Below are 26,419 nucleotides of genomic sequence, written 5' to 3'. Positions count from 1 at the left end.
TTAACCAAAACCAGCAAGTGGAAAAAGCTAAAGTGAAAACTTTTGAGAAGTTATGAAAAATCAGGATCTTCTTTTGATAAGAACAAAAAACAGGATCGATGATCATTCAATTATGATTATGTTTTCCTTCTCATGGTACAAAATTTGAACTAGGCCTTGTAGGTAATGGTGTCAATGGAGGCAGATAAACCTGCCAACCTGATTCAAAAAGGACCCGAACGTAGAGCATGGGTATTGAAAACACTTCTAATAAACTGTTAGATTGAGTTTGGGTTCCAAAATTAGACCTGAAATTTTACTTAGTTAGGTTTAGATTTAGATAGATCCATACCCCAAAACCCAAAACCCAAAACCTCATCCGATTATCTACATACATACACATACAAACATAAATACATACCTATACATACATCTATGTGTATATCTATTCATTGTTTGTTTTTATCATAAAATAGAGTAAAAGATAAAATTGTAACCATCTTTTCCCACCAAATTCATATCCATATTATTTGTAGCGGTATTTTATAAAATATTTATTATAATTTAGTTTTTATATTAACCTTGATTATTTTAGGATCATTTTCATTCTTTATGTCTTTGGAATGTGTGGATTTTTGGATTAAATAGATACTCCTTTTTAGATATTACTCATTTTCTTATTTCATCATTTATAAGATAATATTTTAGATGCATTAAATAATTTTAAAAATAATCCAGGCATATATCAAAATTATTTTATTAACATATGTGATTTTTATCCAAAATTTTCTTGGATCTAATATTGAGTATGGGTATAGACATTTAGTTGAATTTGTATTTGATTTTGATCTGATCTATTCTTCTATTGTACATATTTAAAATGGAGTCTCAGCGTGTACAGAGCTCTTCATTTGCCATGTGGACATGGGTATTAGTATGATCGGCTATCATTAAAGTTCGTTCTTTAATATGCAACAGATAATAACGGTGCAGGTAATAATATATTTGGCCATCATTAAAGTTTATCACTTAATGGATAACAAAAAATTGATTATTGAAGCATTCTATTATTATAATTGTTACATTATTATACCGTATTTCAAGAATATTTAAAAAAGGAGAAAAAATAATATCTCATGCACTGTATAGGATTAGTATTAATGATGGAAATTTTCTTTGCAGATTTTTGTGCAGATTTTCTGTTTATTATGTGGATGTGCATATTAATGATGAGAGTTCTTGCTTGTCTATCATTAAAGTTTATTTTTTAATAGGGCTCAAATATGTAGAGTTTTCGAACACTGATACTAATGATGCCAATATCAATAACGAGAATTCTACTTGGTCATCATTAAAGTTGACTGCTTAATATACTACAAAAATTTAGCTATTAAAGTATTCCATTTATTATAATTTATTTATATTATATTTAAAAAATGAAAAATAAAAAAAATTATACCTTGTGTATTGCACGGAACCAATATTAACCACGCCTATATTAGTGACAGGTGCAGTGTTTTTTTTGTTTACAACATGAATATCGATATTAATGATGCCAATATTAACAATCAGAATATTCACTTGATTATCACTAAAATTTATTATTTATTACACAACAGAATTTTAGTTGTTGAAGAATTTTAAATCGACACGTTGTATTTCAAATATAGTTGGATAAATAAGAAAAAAATCATACCTCATACATTAAATATGTTATATCATAGTAATATTTTTTTTGTAAAATTTGCATATGTCAAAGCCTAAATTATGTGATCCACTACACTCATATTTTAGGAACGAACTAAAAATTTCACAGAATTCGTAGATTGGACCGTCTATTTAATTATGGCTCTGTCAATCGAACATTTGACAGCCAAATTCTATAAGCCAAAGGTTGGATTTAGCTATTTTTTTAGAAATTATAAGTTAGATGGACTAATAAACTGAATTCTTACGGAATTTTCAAGCAATGTCAGAGGACAGAAAGTCGGTACAGGCTAACGGATTGATTTATGGCAAACAAATCTTTATGCATTGCGGGATTACCCAGGTACCCAAATCTCCTGAGGTCTTATAGGTGGATCATCCGTCTTATCTAAAACAGCAGCCACCCTAAGTCACGCGTCAGACCGCAAGATTGACACCGAAGGTGGGCCCTACACCATCAATGCCAAGGCAAGCGCTCCAACACGTCATCAAACAGCATTCGGCACTGGGCGGCTGGCGCGCCCACAGGTCGCAGTCCCCCGGGTTTGGAAAGTGGTAGTCCCCTTCAATCCAACGCGAAGTGTCAAAACTGAAACCTCATCGCTTGCCGCTCCCCATCCGCCGCTCCCCTTCCGCATGTCAGGTCCTCTTGCCTCTCCTTCTGACTAAAACCCTCTGTTCCTTTCCTTCTTCCTGAAACTTATTTTTTTTGGCCTTTGATACATAAAATCGAACAGAGGGAGGCCGAGAAAGAGCTTGCTCTTATGGCGTCGAGGGCCGCGATCTACCGAGGGATGATGTGGAAGGGCCGCTCGTGGGCGATTGGATCTCGATCGATGTCGTCGTGGTGGAGCAACGTAGAACCGGCGCCCAAGGATCCGATCCTCGGGGTCACGGAGGCCTACCTCGCCGATCCCAGCCCCCACAAAGTCAATGTCGGCGTTGTATGCACCCCTTTCCCCCTCATCTTTCATCTAATCCGCTCGTCAAAACCGCAGTTCTCTTCTCTTCTTTCCGTATCTGTGATCTTCTTTTTCCCCACACATCATTAGGGTTAGGGTTTTGAAAGAAATCGTCTTTATGGATCAAGATTAGTGAAACGTTGGTGTTGTTTATCTGACCTTTAGGGAGCTTATCGGGATGACAACGGGAAGCCTGTCGTCCTCGAATGCGTTAGGGAGGCTGAAAGGAGGATCGCCGGGAATCTGAACATGTGATCTCTCTTTAATCCATTCTTCTATTTATTCCTAAATTTTTAATCTAATTTTCTTGATTTTGGGCATATATTTGTGGAGATAGACTGATAGGCATGCATTTGGTGCCTACTTTTAAAGTTTCACAACCTTTTTCGCTGATTCTTCTCGTGTCTTTCTTATATCATGTTCTTCTTTTATTTCTTCCTTCCTTTCTTTCTGTGTTCATCGGTATGCTTTCGGGTTTTTTTGGTTTTTGGTTTTTAATTTTCTGTTTTCTTCCCTACTGTCATGTCGTGGTCCCGTGGAATCTATTTGTTGAGGCTCGTCCTTTTTTTAAGTCAACTTGTAGAGCCTGTGGCCAAATGAATCTATACTGTGATGATTCTCCCGTATTACCATTGTTATTTTTAATCCTAAGTTGTGCTCCTCACGTCTTTTTACCCCTTCCTCGAAACGTTGGTGAATGTTTGTGCCCCTCCGCCCCATCAATCCAACCCCTAAAAAAGAAAATATAATTAATAAAAGGATTTTTACGACTCCTCTCCTGTGCTTATTATCAAATGCGATATGATTTTATTAAGAAATTTAAGGTTATTTTCTTCTTATTTTTTTTATGCCCAGATGACATCATCGTCATTACAAAGTTCCATCAAAACAATAGAGAGACGAGCAACAAGTACAAACGAATCCTTTCTCCATACTCTCACTATGTTTTCTACTGCTACCTAAGAATTATGTGCATTCATAAATCCAGTGTAACCAGCCAGGCACTGCTTCTAGAGATTTCTTTGAAGGCATAGTAATGATATATTCTTTTTCTCCTTTTTTATCTCTCTATCATGGTAGAATGTCATTTAAACCCTAGTTTTGTTTATGGATATTGAATGTTGATGGCTTCTTTGCTGCACAGCATGAATAGGCATTTTAGCATGTCTGTGCAAATAGTTAGTTATGTCCATTTAGATGGAAATCAAATTGAAATTGAGTAATTTTGAAGTGGGTTTTTTAAAATTCAGGGAGTATCTTCCAATGGGAGGAAGCATTAAGATGATCGAAGAGTCATTGAAGCTAGCATATGGGGAGGATTCTGAGTTCATAAAAGACAAAAGGATTGCAGCAGTTCAATCGCTTTCAGGGACTGGTGCATGCCGGCTTTTTGCAGATTTCCAGAAGCGGTTCTTGCCCGATTCTCAAATTTATATACCTCTACCAACCTGGGCTAAGTGAGTTAATTTGTGCTTTTCTTATTAGACTTTGTTCTTCTTTTGCATATACAGTTAATGACTGTCTTCCCTGTGTCGATCTGTAAATAATCTGTATCTTACTCTGGCCATGCATGCTAACATATCTGATTGAAATTACTTGAGATTCTGGTTAATATGTAGAGCTAAATGGTCCTGGTGTTTTTTATCTTGACAAATTTTTAGTTGGTTTGGGATTCTGATGTAATGTATTGCAGCCATCATAATATTTGGAGAGATGCTCGGGTTCCACAGCAGACATTTCGTTATTACCATCCTGAATCAAGGGGACTTGATTTTGCTTCACTGATGGAGGATTTTAAGGTAATTAGACTTCATGATATATTAGTTGATTTTGACTTTACATCATAATTCAAGCATAACCATAAGTGGCAAGCATTATCAGTCAAGTTTATGAAGCTTCTATTATTGTTGCTCCTGACAAGGTTTAGATTCTTTTTAAAGAAATTAATCCCGAGCCATTTCTCAGTAGGTCTCTAGGATCTGTCAGACCCATTTTTCACAGAAGTTCTAAATTCCATGTGGTCCTCATCTATTTTCGATAACATGTGCCTAGACATTCTAAATCATCCATTTTATATGCAACTTGTTTTCCTCTTATTATCCGATGAGTGCTTTACTCCATGCTTAATATTTTTCCCTACTTATTCATTACACCATTATTACCTATGCTTTCTCAAAATGTGCTAATCCATCTAAGGTTAAGACCTTAAAATGATAATATATTCAATAGTGAGATGGCATGATACTTAGTGATATCAATCTTCCATCTAGTTACTGACTTATTGTAATTGACTGATTGATAATATTTCACTAATGCAGACTCATCTTTCTCAAAGTCCTCCTTGCAAGTTCTTTTTCTAATCTTATAAATTCTTTTTTCTGTTCAGAATGCTCCAAATGGATCATTCTTCTTGCTTCATGCATGTGCACATAATCCAACAGGGGTGGATCCTTCTGAGGAACAGTGGAGGGAAATATCTCATCTGTTTAAGGTAAAGAATTCTAGGATGTGCATTTTCTTTAACCATGTAGGCCTATCTGGTTACTGATTTGTTTGTCACAAAACAATGCTACTTTTGGTGTTCAGGTTAAGAATCATTTCCCATTCTTTGACATGGCATACCAAGGTTTTGCTAGTGGTGATCCAGAGAGAGATGCAAAGGCAATTAGAATTTTTCTTGAGGATGGGCACTTGATTGGCTGTGCCCAATCATATGCGAAAAATATGGGGCTTTATGGACAACGAGTTGGATGCCTCAGGTATTTGTTTCTCTAATTAGAAAGATGTTTGAGGTATTTATTGGCATTTTCCTTCAAGATTTGGTCTCAAATGACTTAACTTTTGTTCATCAGGTCCATTTATTTGCTTGAAATTAGGCTGTCATTAGCTTGTTATTTACTTGATCATGATAAAAGGGGACTTTCACATAACTGAGTGCTCATTGAGACAATTGACTTCAACCAACACAGTAAAATCTCATTTGGTGATAATAGAAGGATGCACATAAATACAAGGAGTGTGTCCGCCTAGTTGGTGTACATGGAGAAATAATATGTGATGGGTGATGAAGATTGTTTTGCAAATACGCTACATATAGTGCAAAAACCAGCATAGGCATTTCTTAAATTCTTATTCTTGATCAATTAGTGGTTAATACCAGAAAACCTTTTTGTAGAAAGATGTTTTATTTATTACTTATCTGAAACTCTTGTTATTGACAACGTTGGAGATATAGTCATGTCATTACTATCTCAATGAATCATCCCCTGTTTGTTACAGTCTTATAAACAGATGAGGTATGAGCAGCTTCTGGAATGGAAGATATATTATTTAGTTTGGTTTGGCTCATGTCTACTGGGAACACGTATAGCGTTTCTTGGAAATGCATAAGTGGCGTGACTTGATTTTTCTGGAAACAGGTTCAACCAAGGAAACGTTTACCTATCCATGAGAAAATAAGTGGGAGATGCTATGGTTGTGGCTTAGAGAAAATGTTGTGAAAGTACCAAGACATAATTACTGATGTCTCCCCAATTAGTTCTGTTATGTTTATCTCCTTGATATCAAATCTTAAGCCTGAAATTATATTAATCCTAACATTTGCATTCATGTTGCTAGCTTCTTGACTCCTTTTCAAAATCTGTTTCCTTTGCCATGTCTCTTTGATATCTGTGCTCAGTCCATTATTTTTGCTCATTGTTTTATTTCATATTCTATGATCTGTCTCTTTTTGGTTTTCTTAATCATAAGAACAGCATTCTCTGAATTATTGAAAGATTCTTGAACTATTCTCTTTTTTTAAATGCTAAATGATGCTTTAAATTATTCTCATGAATTCAAATTAATAAAGGCTTATTGAACGATTCACAAATTTCTACAATTTATCAGTGAATTGTTTGTTACTCATTCAAAGAACATTCATGAACTTCAAAGTATTGATGCTATCTATTTCTTTTTTGATAGCATATATGATTGGTGCCCCCCTATGCTTGTTCTCACATTTGTTTGTATAATTTTACATTTATTATTTTTGTTTTTTCCCCTAGTTCTTAGATATTCATTTCCACCTACATTGGGCTAGGCTTCTGCAATTTTCCCAACTGTAAATCCTTGTCCCTGGCCAACCTAATCTCCGAAGCCTAACTTGTTACAATGTTCTTGATGTCTGGGAGATCATCTAGCTATGTACTTTTGAAGAGCTATACCATTATCCTGGTAAGTAAAATAAGGAATTAATTGCCCTTCATTTGTGCTATATCTGAAAATCTTAAGACTTTTGGCAACACAATCACTGATTTTTTTAATATTGGGAAGATTTTTTCAATTTACAGGTCAAAAGTTACCCTTGCCCTGTTTGGAAATGGCCTATTTGATTATACAAGTCCTGACGCTGAAAAGCCACAAGCAGGACTTCCAAATAGATTTATCAAAATATTTTTAGAAGTTGAAGATTTATGTCAAAAGGAAACTATTATAGTTCCTGGGCTTACAGGTTGTTAAGGTTGGAAAGATAACAAGGACTTTCTCTGCCAGCTTTTGCTTGGAGCAGAGCATTGAGTTTTGTTGCAATAGCAAAGCAGATTCAGGGCTGTAGGACTTCTGGGCTGCTTGCAGTTAATGCTTTGTGGCAATAGAGGTCTGGGCTGCAAGATAGAGAGGAGTTTTAAAGTTTGACATAATATGCACTGACTGGGTCCCTTGGACTTGTTAAGGGAAATATTGACAAAATTTTCGTTGTGCAGAAAGCCTTCCTGACATGACAAACAAAAGTGGAAGGCTCAATCCCAGCATAGAAAGCCTTCCTGTGCAACAAAGAATGGTGGCTTGGTTGGATTTCTCGGGAAATTTCCCATTTGGCATCCAACACAGGAGCTTTCTGCAGAAAGTCTTCTTGCTTTAACAACACTAGGTCCTTGATGCCTGTTGAACCATAAACCAGGCCGAAAGGCTGGATTATTTTTCTGCATTCTTGTCCACATTGGATGACATATTCAATTTTTGAATGAAATGGTATTTTTATCTGGTTCTTTTTTTTCATCATTTTCAGTTGTTCTTTCTGATTTTTATAGTCCTTCCTGTTTTTGCATTTGGCTACCCACCTGCCCACCTGAAAAAAAACTTTATAAGGTTATTAAAATTGAAGATAGATAACCAAGACCCAATGGTCATTTCATAATAAGGGTTCACTTGACTGGATTAGTATTTCATAATTTGAGTGCCTTTGAGATCTAGTTTAAAGATCAATATGATATACTTTTGGCTGACATAAGTTGGAGAGTATATTGTGCACTTTCTTGAATTTTTCGTCCTGGATGCAAGTTATTTAACGATGTGCGGACTTCCACATGCTCGTTGATCGACTTTTATTTTATTTTATTTTATTTTTGATGCAGTCTTCTCTGTGAAGATGAAATGCAAGCAGTAGCTGTGAAGAGTCAGTTGCAACAGATTGCTAGGCCTATGTATAGCAACCCTCCTCTTCATGGTGCACACATTGTTTCAATAATACTCAGTGATCCAGACCTTAAAAGCTTGTGGCTGAAGGAAGTGAAGGTAATTAAATGAGTTTTCCTATCTCTTTCATATAAATTTTGTAGACCCCAAAAGCAGTAGGAAAGATCTGTTTCACTGGTACAAGGATATAGGTGCTACACATCTGTAACCAGATTAGGTCAAAGGATGGGTTTTTGTCTCTTCTTCTGCTGCTTCTTCCATTTCATTGGAAAACCTATGTCCAATGTTTCAGGTTATGGCTGATCGTATCATTGGAATGCGAAAGGCACTTAGGGAAAACCTTGAGAAGTTGGGTTCGCCACTATCTTGGGAACATATAACTAATCAGGTGAGCTTGCAACTACGGGTTTTTATTTCTGATTGCATTGGCATACACTGTTGTACACTGTAGCCATTTCTGTAGCACTTGCTGGTGGGTGATGGCTTATTCTGTCGAATTATATAATAAACATAGATAAGCACTTGCAGACATGGTTAACAAGAAGAAGCTTTTACAGCATGCAGCAAGTTAGCTTCTAACCCTAGTATTAGAAGAGGAAAGGAAATGAATATAGTGGGTCACATGTTAAAAATCTATTGGAAGTACTATGTTCTTAAAATTCAAAAATTTAAACTGTGTCAGTTATAATACTAATAAACTTGGTTTTAGAAGAGTATCTCCATATACAACCATCAACTGAAAATAGATGCTAATCTACAACATAATGCTCCTCTTGTCGGCTGCTTAGAATTTTGAGCATTAAGGTGAGTTTATTATATGACAAAGATAATGGAACTTTTTATAGTCTATAATGGTTATTTCCCAAAGAGGTCCTAGCCATTAAAAAAAGGTCAGTACTACCTATCCTACCAGATGACATATTCTATAGCAGTCATCCTTCTCAAGTTGAAATTAAAAATGATGCAGTTTGGTGGCTTTATGTGAAAGAGGTGGCAGGAATTATGCCTATTTTGGATGTAGGGTTGTGAAATCCATTACTGGATGGGAGAGAGTTCTCAGAACTGGGAGCATGTGAAGATTGACTGAAGGACACATAAATTGGAAAAGAAGATACTTAATGACCAGTGAAGAAAACACTTAGAATACGCAAAAGGGTCCAATCAATTAGTCAAAGAGGATGACTATTTCAAAGCGAAACAAGAACTAACCACTATAGAGGAGATAAAGTGGATTTACTATTTTTCCTTTGTGACAGGCGATGCCCAGAACTTGAACTGCATTAAAGAGTGGAGATTGAGAGGGGGAATGGACTGAAAGAATGAATTTATAATGTTATATCTTGCTAAGTATCTTTCTTGATGTATTAATACAATGTTGGAAGTATCTATCTGGATTGAAAGAGGTAGCAAAATGACTCTTGGTAGCCTTTTGTTTTTACTCTTGATTGCTAAGAGATCAGGGATGTACCAAAATGACTTCATCTGGAATGGGGCAGATGATATTAGAATATATCCCCTTATAAATTGAGAAGCCATGCTAGGACTATCCAAACCACTGTGTTACGGGTAACTAAACTTTGCAATCATAACTTGATTATCGTTGTTTTGCAATATCTTGGTTCAGAGTACATATTCCTCCGAGAAATGCAAGAAGGATTTTGGGGATGGAAATGTAAATGTAATTTCAGAGGCATCTCTAAATTCAAGGAAAATGTTCCGGAGAGGTGGCTTTAATTTAGAAATGATCACTATGTACACTTCTGGTTAATGGTAATAACTTCATTTGGAACACGATGTTCAGGAGATGTCTTTTCTAGCTGGAAGAAGAGCATATCTTAATGTAATTTCAGAGACATCTCTAAATTCAAGGAACATGTTCTGGAGAAGTGCCACTCCTTTGGCAAATGCGATGATACATTTTTTGGTGGGACTTATGGAAGGAACTGAGTCTCAGGAGTCTTGTTAACGTAGCCTCTAGAGGGTGGCTTTAATTTGGAAATGGTCACTATGTACACTTCTGGTTAATGGCAACTTCATTTGGAACACGATGTTCAGGAGATGTCTTTTCTAGCTGGAAGAAGAGTATACCTATCTACCATTCTATGGTTTGAATTTGTCCAAAACATAATTTCCTCCCAGAATGTATCATCATATTTTTGGCCAATTGAAACAAAAGAGGGTCAGAATGGTGTGTGCTTGTTTTACCTTGTTTTAGACATTATTACAGGATCTTAATAATGCCCGATACCAAGGTTCGCCGTACCGGTACCGAATCCCGTACCGGTGCCGCACTAGTATAGGCGTACCGAGTGTCGGTATGGTACGGTATGCGGTACGCCAAGCGTACCGACATTGGTGTACCGATACCGGTACCCATCGATACGGGTACGGTACGCTCGGTACCGACCGGTACAGCAAATCTTGCCCGATACTTTATTCTGTATTCTACCTAGTGGCAGATATACATAAAGCATTTCCTTTTTGTTGACTGTGTAGGTAACAATTTTCCAGGTACAAGTATTTTAGGTTAGTATAATATAGACCACCACCAATATTAGTGATAAATGTTGATATCATCAGTTATTTTCTTTTCAACCTTTTTTAATAATATTTTTCTGACAAAGAAAATGTAACTTTCGAGCTCTACTTTCTTTTAATATACACTCATTTGGATAAATCAACCTCGATGAAATGAATTGCCGAAAACTTTTGACGAAATGTAGAACCAAACATGTTCCAAAATAAAAAAATTGTGCACCTTACAATATGTTTTAGAATGTCCCATGAAAGGCTGACTTTCTTAGGAACATCCAAGGCAATATCTGGGCGAGAGATCGTCATATATCAACATCGATGGAAGATATGTATGTGGTGGTTCTTGTGGATTCCCATATGAATATTTCATTGACATGCTTTTTTTTATCGACTCATCCAAAAAGCTTATAATTATTGATGGCTTGGCTTCCCCCAAGATATTGGCATCCTACCATCAATTAGTTTTAAGCACCTCAAATTTAGTTGACATCTTTAGCTTTGGTTTGCAGACATGCTTATGCATCAAACTTGGTGGCTCTAAGGTTCTCATTTCTCTGTGACAAGAATGAATCTCTCTTTTTTTTGTCAGAATTATAGCTGAAGAGTTACCCTTCAACTCTTATGTTCAGGGTAAATTATAATTATTGCACCAGCCAATCTTTTAATCAAGACTTAAATTAGAAGACTGTCTCAGCCCTCAAGGACATATTTAGGCATAACTCTTTATATTTTCCCTTTTTCACAACCTCTGTATCGTTATGTGTGGATGCCTTTTATTAAAAGCATATTAATCTGAATTTTCTTCTGATAAGTGGATCTCTTGAATGTTTCCCAGATTGGCATGTTTTGCTACAGCGGAATGACCCCTGATCAGGTTGATCGCTTGACAAATGAGTTCCATATCTACATGACACGCAATGGCAGAATCAGGTATTTATTGTGTTGCAAAGCTTTTCCATGTCCTTAAATTGACACCTATTGCTTGTAAAATTGTATCTTGACAGTGGTGTTGATTTTGCAGTATGGCGGGTGTGACTACGGGCAATGTTGCCTACTTGGCTAATGCTATCCATGAGGTCACTAAATCTACATGAGGAATCACTACTTAGGCAAAGAAAACTGAGGCTTATACTACATTTCATGATGCTTTTTCTCGACTTCCTCTGATCCTTGTTATAGAAATAAGTTATCAACAGATTGAGGTCAATATGTTGAGGCTTTTGCAATTCAGCTTCCGTGCATGTTTGAAGGGGACACAGAATAAATGCCTTCGCTTTACCCGATTTTGAACATCTGAATTCCTTTTCTTTTGTTTTTTTTCTTGGGTCATAATTATACTCGTGTAACATCAATGCTAAGTGCAGATGCATTTGAAACTAAATTACAGCTGACATGCAACTGTCAGGGGCATAGAAATCAAATAAATCTTGGAGTAATTTAACAGTGGTTTGTCATAAACATCCTGTTCAACCTATCAATTTCTTGTCCTCTTTTAACATATAAACTCCTGGTGCCTCCTTGGTTTTAGGATTGGTGGAATATTATTCAAGATACTTGTTTTATGTATGTATGTATGTATATGTATATGTTTATGTATATGTATGGATATATATGCATGCATGTATGTGTGTGTATGTATGTATGTATGTATGTGTGCGTATGTGTATGTATGTATGTGTGCGTATGTGTATGTATGTATGGATGCGTATGTGTGTGTGTATTCGTGATAGCTGTAATGTCTTATAGCTCATGTAAATGAAGATCTTCTGTGTTTGACTGGTGGATGTCTTCCTAGAAAATTCAGTGGGTTTAATATACCTTGAAATATATAGATTCTTGTACCAAAAGTGAAAAAATTGATAGGCTCTTGGAGCTGGCAATTATATTTTTGAGGCTGAGGTTGAGCATGAAACTTGTTGAACCATAATAGTGACGTAGGTAGTTCGCCGATTGCAAAAAAAAAAGAAAAGAAAGAGAAGATTGTGCAAAGATATGGATTTTTTCTTGAGCAAAATAATGGGTAATAATTGTCATTGTCCTGGAGCAATGCTTGTTATGGTTTTTTAAAGATTTTGATAGGAGGATTATTTGGCCCGTTTATTATGCTTTCTTGCAGTAGAATGCCAAGGATCACGCTCTAGGCCGTTTCTCAGATCAGTTGTCTTATAGAACTGTGCAATACGTTGGTCAATTTTCTATCTGCGGTCCAAGCAGTCCAGGACTGATGCCTACTTTGAAAATGTAATGGATATGCTTTCATGAAATAAGGGCGAACAACTTGAAGACCCTGTTGCATAATAGTTTTATAATCTGACATTTTTAAGGTTCTACTTCTGTTTTCAAAGATGCGCTAAGATCGCGAATGACTCAAAACGTCCGTACAAAAGTTTCACAAGATGCCGATCCAGTGAGTCTCAGAACCTATGATTTGGGTGAATGTCATACAAACCAACGGGGAACAAGATAGCTATTGGAACAGCTTCATGGCTCTTAGATATGGTGCTTTTGACAGCATGGACCAGGATCGTCTATGAAACATGAGGGAGATACACGAGGACAGGATATCAGATGCCTGTGTTATGGATGTGGTTCCCTTATACATGAAAGATAGCCATAAAAAGCAAACGAAATAGCAGATTGAATTGCAAAGCCTGTCAAGATAGAATTTTTTTTTTATTATATATATATAGGTAAGGAAACAAAAACTCATCTTATATTTTTTGAAAAATAGAAGAAGAAAACCCTCTTCATTAGAAAAATAAAAATCTGTTACAAAAAAAAAAAAAAAAAAAAGAACTGGAATCGATACATTGATTTTGTTTTTCGCATCCGTATGCATCCAAAGGTTTGAGATATATGGATCAAGTTTTGTATGGGATGTTGCTGTTTGTTCCCTACTCAAGGGAGGACTAAAGGGGGAGGGAGAGTAAACAAAGCTTCTGCTGGAAACTCAAAGCCCTCGTCTGCTCATTAGACACTTGACAGCCATGAGCAAGCTCTCCCACTCGGGGATGCTGCGCTAGAAACTCATAGCCCTCATCTGCTCATTTAAGACACTCAACAGCCAAAATAATCTCTCCGACTCGGGATGCTGTGCTCTTTCCTTGGCAACAAAGGAGTGGACTCTCTTGTTCACTTCTATCCAACTACACCCAGCACCTTTCTTCACTCCCTTCTCCGCCATCAGCTTTCTCATCACTTCAACATCATCCCACCTCCCGAAATCAGCTAATATGTTTGACAGCAGCACATAATATCCCGAATTATCACTCCCAGACTCGAGTAGACGGGCTCCTGTGTACATTCCAATGTCTAAATTGGAGTGTACCTTGCATGCTCCGAGCAGTGTTCCCCAGATTTCTTTGCTAGCTTTCATCGGCATTGTCTTCACTAGATCAAGAGCTTGTTCTATTAGTCCACATCTTGCCAATAAATCCACCATACAAGAATAATGTCCTTCCCTGGGGCTCACCTTTAAGGCCTTCATGCTATTAAAGATCTCGGTCCCTTCCTCAACAAGTCCTCCATGTCTACAAGCTGACAAGGCTGCGATAAAACTGACCTCATCAGGCTCTTCCAACATTCGGAAGATTTTAAGTGCATCTTCTACCAGTCCATGGACAGCATAACCTCCAATCATCACATTATAGGTGACTAAGTTCTTGTCTGCCATTAGATCAAACACTCTTCTTGAGTCTTTGATCCTTCCACATTTCGCATACATGTCTAAAAGAGCACTTCCCACAAAGGACTGACCATGGAACGAGTTCTTTAGTGCCCACAAGTGCAGTTCTTTCCCCAGTCTTAGACCAGAGACACCTGCACATGCTGAAAGGATGCTTGTTATGGTAATCGGATTCGGTTCTATCTCAGCTCCAATCATTTGCCTAAATGTATCAAGAGCTTCCACGAAGAATCGGTTCTGGACATAGCCCGTAACCATCGAGCTCCAGGAGATCACGTCCCTGTCTCTAAGTGCTTCAAAAACTCGTACAGCACTTTGGATAGAACCAAATATACTGTAAGCTGACACAAGAGCATTCCTAACCCTGCGGTCTGATTCTAAACCTTCCCTGTAAGAGTAGGCATGGATTTCCTTGCAGTAGCCAAAGCATCTGATACCGGAAATTGCCGGCAGAATGCTCGCAATAGCTATTACATCCGGCTTCAACCCCGCATTCAACATTTCCTTGAAAACAACCACAGCTTCATCAGACAAATCATCCTGAGAGAAGGAAGATATGATCCCACTGTAGGTAACTACACCAACATCAAGACCAGAAAGCCTCATGTCTCTGAGAAGCTGCATGCTTTCTTCAAATAACCCATTCTGAGCATAGGTAGAGATCAAGGCATTCCAAGTAACTTTATCCTTTTGAGTTGAGCTATCAAAAATCCTACGAGCTTCCTTGATGCCACCACACCTGCCATAAGCAGAAACAAGTGCATTCCAAATCATGGATATGGGCTCAAGTTCAAATCCTCCTCTCAAAACATAACCATGTACTTCACTAATAACCTCAGCAGTGGAACCCGCTGTCAGAAGACTAATGATCGTCACTTGATCTGGCCTGAACCCACAGCGAAACATCTCCCTCACTTTCTCTGCAGCCTCCAAGTCAGAACCATTCATTGCATAAGCTGAGATTATGGAATTCCATGACACGATGTCTCGTTGGGGCATTCTGTCGAAAACGTCGACGCCGCGTTCCAGGCTCCCACACTTTGCGTACATGGAAATCAACGAATTAGAAACAAAAACGTCCGACTCAAGCCCGCTCTCCACCGCCAGTTTGTGCAGCTCCTTACCTTGGCAAAGGTCCAGCAGAGAAGCACAGGCCTTCAAAACACACGAGAAAGTATAGGAATCGGGTTCGATCCCTTCTCTCCTCTTTCGATGGAACAAATCTATGGCTTCCTGGTTCAAACCGTTGGAGGAATAGCCTCTGATCATAGCATTGAGAAGGAACACGTTACAACTCGGAAAGCCGCCGAAGACCGCCACGGCGCTCGAGAGATACCCACATAGGGAGTAGAGTGCGACGAGCTTCGATGCGAAGAAAGAATCACTCTCGAGCCCGGCAATCACGATCCTGGAGTGAAGTTGTGAACCCAGAAGCAGGTTCCTGTCGAGAATGCAAGACTCGAGCAACTGGAGGTAGCTTGCTGATCCAGAATGAGATCTGCGGGGCCGCCATGAGGCTGCTGGAGAGGAGATACCGCGATGACAGGAGAAGACAGCTCCGAGGGGGATGGTGAGAGAAGAGAAGAGTTTCATGACCTTGTATCCCCTTGGAAGACATGGGAGGTTTGCGAGTTTGGACAGACGAAGAGGTTCAGACTCCCTTGGATCACCCTTTCCCCAGCGGCTAAATCCTTCTCTAATAAATTTCTAATCCACGGTTTCGTTGGCTCCCTCATCTCTTGAAAATATTCGAGAATAAGAAGCCATCGTACACCATACGCACACTGGAGCGATGGTCAGGATTTTGGATTACGAGGGATCGGTGTTATTTTTCTCAAAAAATGGATTGGTGTTATCGCAAAAATAGACATGGAATCGACGCTCTTTCTCAGAGATTATATTATTCTGTGGAAAGTTGTGGAATAAAGTTATCCTACCCATTATTCCCATTCTGATCTACCGCATCGTAAGGCGATCAAACAGAGTTCAGACCAAGTACCCCCAACTAAAAAACATATATATAAAAGAGAAGGAATAACTTTCTAGATTTCATTATTTTAAAGAATTTATTTTTTTTAAGTTAAGAAGAAAATGGCACAAAAAATCACCGTAAAATAAAAAAATTATGTCCTCAACCACATCGAGCTATGCCAGACCAATCATCTCGTCTTATTTCTATAGATTATATGAAGTCCCAAGTACATGACGAAAGAGTCCATAAAAATGAGACAAAATGATTAGCATGATGCAGTACGTAGTGTAACAGTATAATTTCTCCATAAATACAGCCGGAATCCCTAACTTTGGCATGATCCTGTTCATCCATTTTCAGGGTCTTATGACAATTCAAAAAAATAAACAAAATAAATGACCAAATATGCTGCCTATTTCCTTTTAAACTCCCACTAAACTGTCGTGCACCCCCATGCTGAGTTCTGGGTCGGTATACACGTAAATTATCAAAAAAAATGATGTCATTTGCCATTCTTTTTTATTTGCCTTTTTATTTTTAATTATTTTTCTTTTTTTTCAAAAATTATTCTTTTCTTCACTTTGAATTGGTCCCTCTTTGTCCCGTCAATGATTTACAACCCTGTTAGTTCCATTTCTATAACTTCGTAATATCTCCGACTACTTTCCAGAACTACAGTAATTTTCTTTTCTTCTGTGTCATTTCGCTGGGATTTTTTTTTTTCTATTGTCCTATTACTTGCCAGCCTTTGTTATTTGTCAACTTTCTTGCTCATACAAACATTAGAAAGACCCCCTAAAGAAAATGCATTAGCCTGATGGAAGGACCTTAGCAGGGGCTTGCATCTCCCTCCAAAAGCATGTTAAACAGGGTTGCAGAAATGAAATTTTTCCTGATAATGTACGAATACAGTCTATGAAACCAAACCGCATCTGAATATTCTATGAGATAAAACGAAAATTTTCCATCTAAAATAATTAATTGAGAAGCATTCTTCTTGATCCCCATAAGATGTTTACAATTTGCAATTAGCTTTCAGAAAGCATGCTGACATTAGCTCAGAACGTTCAGAGCAATGGCTTCACATAATTACAGTGAAATATGATATTTACACTTAAACATTCCTTTTTAACAGCCAAAATGATCACGTTAGCTTCTGCACTGATGCAAGATTTTCCAACTAAGTTTACGACTCCCATACATCATTAGATTAAACTTCTCTCCTGTGCTTTAAGAACAAAATAGCCAAAATACAAACTACAACGGTTTGAGCTGGTTATCATCTGGGCCCTGAAAGCTCGATTGGTTCAATAATAAAAGAAGACGCTTCATTATCATCATAACTTCTAGAGACGCTGCAAGATCTTCCATACAGCGGTTCTCCATTTGACTCCTGTGTATTTTCTCCTGGTTGGAACCCAGCTTCCAGAGTTTTCACAACTTCTGACATCTTTGGCCGAAGACCAGGATTGGACTGAGTGCACAGGAGAACCACCTCAACAGCCTTCTCCAGTTCAGCTGCACTAAAAGAATCATGAAGCTCTCTATCAACCATCTCAAGGAGTCGCTTCTCCTCGTATAAAACCCGAACCTGCATCATTTTAACAATCAAGAATGGGTGATCAGAACTAGAGAACCATACACAATATCAACTATTAAACTAGTAGAAAAGAAACTCAACTATCCAGGAAACCATGAATAAAATTAGCTTGGAGCCATGTCACCACCATGTGCATCATGTATGTCTATTTGTCATCCATAATTGACTTAAAGACTTCAGTTCTAGTATTTCATCTTTTACATTCTCATGGAAATTTGATTACTAAGTTTACATATCTTTCATATAATTAGCTTATCACTGGATTCTTTAGTATGCTTTTATGCAGCATCATCACTCATGCAATAAGTGATATTAATATTTCTATCGTAGAATTTGGTCTAAATACAATCTTGTTGTATTTACAACATTACATTTGTTAAATGTTCATAACTTCGTGATTTTTAAGTTAATGATTTTTTTCATGTAATACTGGTCTCTACATATATCAAAGATTTTTACTCTTAAAAAATATGCATATCTAGACAATATTATATAACAAAAATGTAGAAACAGCCTTTTTTCTATTTGAATGCACTCATTTACCTAATATCATGCAATTTTAGATAATGCAGATGGTGGACTTCTTTAATCAATGAGTTACACAATTGTATTCTCTAAGCCCTTTTGAGTGTATCATTCAATACTTCCATAAATTGACAGCTGAACGTCACTGAGAGGCAAAAAATATCGAGATAACTTTCTTTTCATATTGTAGATAAACGAACATGGTCATGCTTGCCTGCTGAGCCCTTGGTTCTATGGCTCCGGTTTAGTCCCAAACTTGAACCATAGTCCCCGAATTGCAGCAGCTTCATGTCTGTAGCCAGTTGGAACATGCCCAACCAGCTCTAACCTATAAAGCTTGATTTTAAAACAGTTTAGCAATGGTGTCATCTTTCTATCCTGGAAAGAGCAAAAACTTTTGTTGACAACAGATGAAAAGGACATGATCTCCATTCAAGACCCTACTAAACTACATAACCAGTTCAAGGAGGACATCTATCTAAAAACACGAAGACTATTACTGATAATGAAGAGGAAATTCTGAAAAGCAATATTCAAACCTAAGCATCTTAAAAGTAATGCAGATAAATGTGAAAGTAGTGTTATTGTCAAGCAGAATTCCTATATGTCTTGATACATCAGTCCACTATGAAAAACATCAACGATGACATTTCCCTTTTGAAGTTATCCCAGAATTTGCTGAAAGTTCTGCATGCTCATGCAGCAAAAAATGAAAACATACTAGATAGGAAAACTACAAGTACATATTCACGAAAATGCTTACCCAGTCGAGAATCATTCCTTTCTGAACACTGCCATTTCCAGAACTCAAGGTTTTTTGTCCTGTTACTAACTCCAGCAGTAAAATGCCAAATCCGTACACATCCGTCTTCTCTGAGGACTGCCCAGTAGATAGATACTCTGGAGCAATGTGTCCTACAGTACCTCGAACTGCAGTTGTAACATGTGATTCCCTCCGATCCAGGAGTTTTGCCAACCCAAAATCTCCAACTACCGCTTCAAAGCTTTCATCAAGCAAAATATTTGCAGCTTTAACATCCCTGTGAATGATTTTTGGATTGCATTGTTCATGCAAGTATAATAGCCCACGGGCAGCCCCAAGTGCAATTCGCATCCGTTTGGTCCAGTCCAAGGATGGTTTCTCATGATGACGATCTGCATACAGTGTTATTACTTCATGAAGGAATTAAAAGCATGCTGCAAACAAAAACAAATTTCACTAGGATTGCACAAATTATGCAGGGAAAATAGATCAAATTTTTTCTTGTCGCAGCAGATGCACTGCAATTCATTCAAACGATCTAATATAGACATTATGAGGTTCATGTAAACTCGACCACAGTCATCGAGTGGAATGTAGATTCTGATACCAATAGATGTTGGACCTGTGCAGCTTCTGTTTCTAGGAGAATGGTTCTGTGTCACTCATGAAATGCCAAGAAAAATTCAATGAAGAAAAGTCCTTTTGTTGAACAAAGAAGAATGTAGTTGCAAAGGGCTCCAAATTTGCTTACTCTTACGAGATTCTGCCTCTTGTTTAAAATATACTAGAGATGTTCACAAGGAGTGGACAACTTGGCCAACCAGAACAAACTGAAGTTTGACTTAGCAAAAAGATGAACAAGAAGAGTTAATTCCATATCTGGAACTTGATGGAAAATTTTAATCATATAAGTGGCCATAGATGGACCTAGTAGACTGACCTCTCAAACGATCAGCAACACTCCCATTTGGCATAAATGGATATACAAGTAGTCTCTCATGTGATGTCATGCAAAATCCATACAAGCGTAAGAGGTTCTTGTGCAAAGCTAGGCCAATCATCTCTACTTCAGTTTGGAACTGAACTTCCCCAGTAAAGCTGGGATCTTTCAACCGTTTCACTGCCACCAAAGTGCCATTTCTGAGATGGCCTTTATAAACAACTCCAAATCCACCTTGACCTAATATATTCTTAGAATTAAAATTATCAGTTGCAATTTGCAGCTCACGAAATGAGAACCTCTTCAAATGGCCCATTTCAAATTCATAATCTTGACCTGCAACCAAATTAGCAATAGATAAAATTCACTTAAATTTTATACATAGCAAAACAATGTCACTGAAGCATACCAACAGAAGCAAAAGGCAAACGCCATCTGCAATAATGTAGCCAATAAACAAGCAGCAGGATGGAGACCGTTAAAGTACAGCTGACACTTAAAGAAATGGCTATTGCTAATTGGTGATTGCTTGGTCGTCTGGATGTTTTTGTTTCTGCAAAAGGTAGAATAATGAAAATAGCAGCATCATCCACAAATATAAGAGCAATAACTTTAAATCTGCTAATAAGTTACCATTGATTGGCAACGGAACACCTGCACAACCATGCAAGAAAGATGAATTGCAAAGAAACTTATTTCCTGCAACACTAGAGAAGCAATATAAAGTTACAAATCATAAAAATAAAATAAGAAAATAATATGTGCAGAAGAAGAAGAAGAAGAAGAAGAAGTCAGTCTTTGGAACAGAGTGATTTGATGCTATCGAACCTACAAGACCAATGGATGCAAGAATCAAGTTAATCCAAAATGATCTGACCCAAAGTTAAGAATGATAAGACTATGAGCCCTCTGTTTCACTTGCTCCACAAGTTTCATAATATTAAACAGATTTTTGAAGACAATTTGTTTTCATGTCAAGGAGTGTGAATATAAGGCTGTGAATGACAGGTCTCAAGGAATTAGATCCACAGCCTGCTATAGCTGTCAAGCCTTGCAAGTCCAAATCACATAAAAATTAAGCAATTATAACAGTTGGATTGTATCTGCAGCAGATAGGCTAATTTTGAGGTCCAGACTTGATACATTAAGTCTTTATGGTTTTACGGTGTTACTTTACTAGTTTTAAAGACATATTTTGTACGAAAAGCAAAGAAAAAGAAAAAAAGAGGAGTAATCTCTCTTAGAGACATCCTCCCACTTAGCTCACCTGTAATCTTTTGCTAGGATCTTAGGAGTTGGACCACTTAGATTGTTGAATGACAAATCTCTGTAGCATTTTGCATATGTAAGTTTCAAACCATAAGCCAAAGAATTATACATTACATTTGAGAGGTTACCTACAAGAATAAAAGACCTGAAAGACTAGCTACAGATTCAGGGATCTGGCCAGACAAATTGTTCTTGTCAAGACGCCTGAAAAATAAAGGACAGAAAGTCTTCAACATTAAACACATAAATTACTGATTGAGGGATCAGAAAAATTAAAATCTAATGATTAACTCACAAGTAACCTAGTTGATTCAGAAGTCCAAGTGATCTTGGAATTTCACCAATGAACTGGTTGCCAGAAAGGTCAAGAGTCGTGAGTTGTGACAGCTTCCCTATTTCAGGTGGAATAGGACCAGATATTTCATTATTTTGCAGTAACCTGCAAATATAGTATGGATTTTATAGTCAAGACACCTCAATGTAGATGCTATGCAGATCCTTGTAATAAGAGAATATAGTCATGTCTTTGTTGACATAGCCTACAGATATCAGATATTATATACAAAAGCTCAGTCATTATTTAACCAGATCAGATTTCAGAAAAACTGTTTTTATATTATGACAACCTCTAATCATCATACACAAGATCATGCTCACCATAAGACAGCAGGTCACGTATGGGATGTTTGTGAACTCTAATATTGCAGCAGACAAAAATGAGAAAGTAATGTTTGGTTGGGCCGATATTTATAATTCACTTCTCTACAGTTTAGGGAAAACATTGTATAACCAAGACACATCATCAAAATCATGTTACATGTCATCTTAAATTATATATGAAACAAGACATGTGAGTCAAATCCTTTCTCTCTCTAGGGGGCTGGTGCTACAACATAAAGTATATAACAGGAATAATCAATCACTTGTTCTGACCTTGTTTTGACCTGTCCTATGCAAAACAATCCATTTACATGGAAAACACATATATAACAAGAAAGCCTGGGGCCAGCTTCATGAGGTCGGTCTCCGAGCCTGAAGCCTCATCATGGGCCCTATGCCTAAAAGACAAGGAAAAAACGGTCCACTTTCACTTGTATATCTTATTCTTTCCATACCTCATGTCTTTAGAATTAAAAAAAAAAATGACCTGGATTTATGCATCCCTCTGGAATCCAGAAACTTCTGCTTTCCATATTTCCCTTGCATGTTGGATCCAAGAACTTAAGGAAACTACCTTTTATTATTTTATGTGCGGCCGAACTCTTTTCCTGAAGAGATAGATTCCTTGCATACGCATAGCACATGCGGGACTCTAGTTAGTTATATTTGGATAAGTTTTCTAGTTGTTATTCATAGCTTTAATTAGCTTATTAGTTTGTTTCTTTTTTTTAACTTATTTTATCTTTTCAATGTTTCCACCATTACAGCTTCACAGATAACTCTGGCTATCAATTTCTAGTGTACATATACTTACAACAAATGTAATTGAAAGTCTCATTTAAGTTTTATATCCATTTGTCCTGAACTCCTGATATTTAAAATTTTTCAATGAATACTAATAGGTTTATTCTTACCCTTTTTTTATCTTTGACATCCTATTCTTGTGGTATTAGCCCACTTCGATCAAAACTATCCAAAATAAATGCACTAGTCTATCAGCCAAAATGTCCTCAAAAAAAAATCACAGGCTCACAGCTTTAAAATTCAATAAGAAAACCTTGAATCTCAAATCTTAATAGATCACTGATATACTGTCCCAGTCCCATTCCCAAAGAGGGTAGGGGGTGCTGTCAATTTGGTTCAGCAGGAGGATTATGATCAGAGGCAAACTCCCATTTTACCCCCTTCAAAAATGTCCCCAGATTTTTCTCGCATTAAGGGATGGGAGTGGGGCGGCATATTATTTTTCATCTTTATACACTGCTGCAAAGTAACACTTGCCTGTAATACTAGCAACTTAAATTCTCTTCCATGGGAGCCCTCAAACTCATCCTAGTCTCTTCCAATGCGATCTCCCATTACTTGCAATTAGTGTGTGTGGTTAGCGAGCTACATCTCATCTTTATAGACTCCTAGGAATTATCCCCTTTTCCCTTCTCTAGTCCTTTTTCTCTAACCCTTGTCCCTTCATCATTTTTGTCTAATTCTTTCTTGCATATGCCTATTTTTTCTCATCCCTTTTCCTAAAAGGAGCAACTCATCTTATTGTCTTCCTATTTAGGAGAATATTTAGTAGAAATATTTTCAACTTTCTTATCATATTATCTCATCGTACTAACTGAAAAGCAGTGAAAGGCACTTGATACGCAAGGTACCTAGGCGGTGTTTTCTTCTCTTCTTGAGCACGGATTTCGAATTCCTTTTTACTTTTCCTCCAATCAATAACTTATCTATTTTCTGTTCTTTATATTGTCACATCCATGCGGAGTCCAAGCTTCAGCTAGTATACATGTCAAACCAATGATTTTATATTCCTAACCTGGACAAGATTCCAGTACAAACTGAATAGATAGTTCATCGCTAATTAGTTTCAAACGTATAATTATATAGCTTTTAGTCTCTCTCTCTCTCTCTCTCTCTCTCTCTTTCCGTGTGTGTGTGAGAGAGAGAGACAGAGCATGTAACGAAAAAGAAGAATAAAGTCAAGATGAAGTGAAAGTATGCTTACGGCAACGCTGTTTCTGCGTCAAAGGAGACGCCCAAACAAGAAACGAAAGAGGACAAGTAAAGCAGCGTCATAACTGAAAGAGAAAAAATCCTGCTCTAAGGTGGATAACCGAGAAGAAACAAAACAAATCATATCAATTAATCTCAATGCTTCACTAGAAGCCAGAGGTCACGCTAACTCGAGGGTGGACCCCCATCCAGTGTTTACTGATCGAGGTCAAATCGAAGCAATGGAGTCTTGGTAGAGAAAAAGCTGAAAACTATCTTTAGCACTCACATGGTCTGAAGGTGGCTCAGGTTCCCAATGCTCGGAGACAGCGTGCCAGACAAGTCGTTCCTGGCCATCTCCCTGCCCACCAAGGACGAGAATCAAACCACATGAGACGTAAATCGAATCCAAAATCGAAAGAGAATAGAAGAAAATAAATCGAAAAGAAAAGGAGAACATGATGAGGGAGGGATACAGGGAGATGACGAAGCCTTCTGGGGAGCAGCCAACCATGGACCAGGTGCAGGGGTCCACCGAGTTGATATCCCACCCGTCCATCGCTCCCGCCTCATCCCACATCTTGCTCTTCACCGACATCAGAGCTGCCACTGCACCATCCATTGATAACCCCCTCATTGCTTAAAAATGAACCAAAAAAACAGTCCAAGGTTACTACTGTAGCCTGTAAGCATCGAACCGATGGGGAGGTACCTTCGTAGTTCACGCCCTTGGGAGAAAGTGGCGGATCGGAGGATACCACCAGATCCGCACAAAAGACGACGACGACGACGACCGCTAGCAGCGGCCGAGTCCATCCTTCCATTGCAACGAACTGGAGAGACTAGAAAGAGGGGAAGAGAGCAGTGCGATGGGGATGCAGCGGCAGGGATATCGCAGATGATTCAGCCATTTTAATTTAAAAGGTTTTCTAGAGGCAGAGCTGGAGGTCGTCTCGGAATCTCATCCGGAGGTTCCTTCCGAGAAAAAAAATATTAGATAAACTATTGGGGGCAGAGAAGTAAGGGAAGAAATAACAGGGATCCTCGTGAAACGAAGGGAAGGGCTCGAAAAGCCGGGCAGGGACCAGGATTGGAGGGGAGAGAAGGCCTCGAGATCCAGTAAGTCGACACGGATGGTCCCCGTGTCCCGCCGTCTGACTACCTGCTTGTCCGCCAATAGCCCTCTTTTTCATAGGAGCGATGGGTGGCGAACCGTCGTCATGAGCTGCGTGCGTTGCCTTTTTTTTCCCCTTTTTTTCTTCGTCCCCTTCACCTCTCCCCGATTCCTCTCTCTGCTGTCCCGCCGAAACGGCAAACGGGAACCGCCCACAGGGCAATTTCATCGCCAACCGTCCACTAAGATCACTTGTACGTCCTGTCCGCCAATTCTCGGCTTGGGACGGTACTGGACTGAAATGCGAGTGCTGCTGCCCCCTGCCACTGGATTCCCATACCACCTTCTTCTTCTTCTTCTTCTCTCTTTCTTCTTCTCTCTCCTTACACTGGCAACTCACACCAGTTACGCATGAACATTACCATCTAAGTCAAAACCAAATTCCCCATACTTTTCAGTCTGCCATGCTTCTAGATTGCTTCCTCGCTGGACCAGTCCCACAGTCGGATGAAATTTAACGGCATCAACTTCATCATGTAGAGCAGTTTTCTTTTTTATCGCATATCCTACCATAACCATCTTAGAGCAAAAACTGAAGAGTCAAAATTGGATTAAACTCTTACTACTAATGGAATTTATCTACCGGATGATTTAAAAGATAAAAAAAAAATGTGAAGCATTGCCCATGAGGTGTTTGCCCGTATTGTTCTTTTTCTTTCTCATTAGTCCATCTTTTTCTTCCGGTCCATTCTTTTAGCAAGGAAAAAGAGAAGGATATGGAAAAACAATGATGGTTGTTTTGATAAATCACGAGACAGATGAATTCCATCAGTAGAACAAGTTTCATCCAGCTGACTCTTCAATTTCAATTCTTTTTTTTTCTTTCTCCAATCTATACATACGGTCTCTGGATCTCTGATACGCGCATCAGAGAATTTTTGTTCAGCCACAGCACCCTACCGAATTGTCAAACCAGCCGGACATGCGCAACGGTACCACGTCGCTGCACATCCATACCGATTTCGCAACTCCGTATAAATTTTACGGAGCACATAAAACAACACAAATATTCGTGCAGAAAAAATTGCCCAACTCACTGGAAAAGAGGCCTTAGTTCTTGGTAGATCAACCGGTTTGGGGCCCCCAATAGTCGTCCGTATGTTTTAATCTACCGGTCGAAAGAAAGGAATATATCCTGACGAGAGGATTTTTGATGATAACCTAGATACAAATATTCAGAGAAAACCCAAGAACGACGG

The 26,419-nt window shown here is 38.1% G+C and overlaps 3 protein-coding genes across 5 annotated transcripts; 1 reads left to right on the top strand and 2 right to left on the bottom strand.

Annotated features, from left to right (window-relative positions):
• The first annotated feature begins 2,191 nt into the window (after positions 1-2,191).
• LOC103707010 (aspartate aminotransferase, mitochondrial) lies at positions 2,192-12,135 on the top strand. The gene is made up of 11 exons (XM_008791705.4): positions 2,192-2,329; positions 2,424-2,630; positions 2,814-2,899; positions 3,899-4,105; positions 4,342-4,447; positions 5,035-5,139; positions 5,235-5,407; positions 8,042-8,201; positions 8,395-8,490; positions 11,473-11,567; positions 11,659-12,135. Exons 2-11 carry the CDS (start codon positions 2,451-2,453, stop codon positions 11,729-11,731), a joined length of 1,281 nt encoding a protein of 426 aa, XP_008789927.1. The 5' UTR covers positions 2,192-2,329; positions 2,424-2,450; the 3' UTR covers positions 11,732-12,135.
• A 1,521-nt stretch (positions 12,136-13,656) lies between these two features.
• Positions 13,657-15,915, bottom strand: LOC103707809 (pentatricopeptide repeat-containing protein At5g16860-like). The gene has a single exon (XM_026802314.2). The coding sequence runs from the start codon at positions 15,913-15,915 to the stop codon at positions 13,657-13,659; it is 2,259 nt and encodes a 752-aa protein (XP_026658115.2).
• A 1,348-nt stretch (positions 15,916-17,263) lies between these two features.
• Positions 17,264-26,042, bottom strand: LOC103708598 (probable LRR receptor-like serine/threonine-protein kinase At5g45780). 3 transcript variants are annotated; one of them, XM_008793980.4, is made up of 11 exons: positions 24,759-26,042; positions 24,523-24,655; positions 24,336-24,407; positions 21,687-21,830; positions 21,524-21,595; positions 21,390-21,449; positions 20,756-20,829; positions 20,532-20,675; positions 20,123-20,458; positions 19,183-19,574; positions 17,264-17,885 (listed from the first exon to the last, which is right to left on the bottom strand). In XM_008793980.4, exons 1-11 carry the CDS (start codon positions 24,868-24,870, stop codon positions 17,574-17,576), a joined length of 1,851 nt encoding a protein of 616 aa, XP_008792202.2. In that variant the 5' UTR covers positions 24,871-26,042; the 3' UTR covers positions 17,264-17,573. The 3 variants fall into 3 exon arrangements, with proteins under 3 accessions (XP_008792202.2, XP_038986276.1, XP_038986275.1); XM_039130348.1 differs by lacking the exon at positions 20,123-20,458; XM_039130347.1 differs by lacking the exons at positions 21,390-21,449; positions 21,524-21,595; positions 21,687-21,830.
• Positions 26,043-26,419: the final 377 nt, after the last annotated feature.

Source organism: Phoenix dactylifera, chromosome 9, assembly GCF_009389715.1.
Source record: "Phoenix dactylifera cultivar Barhee BC4 chromosome 9, palm_55x_up_171113_PBpolish2nd_filt_p, whole genome shotgun sequence".
In the NCBI taxonomy this organism is placed as follows: domain Eukaryota; kingdom Viridiplantae; phylum Streptophyta; class Magnoliopsida; order Arecales; family Arecaceae; genus Phoenix; species Phoenix dactylifera.
This window is presented reverse-complemented; position numbering and strand designations above follow the sequence as displayed.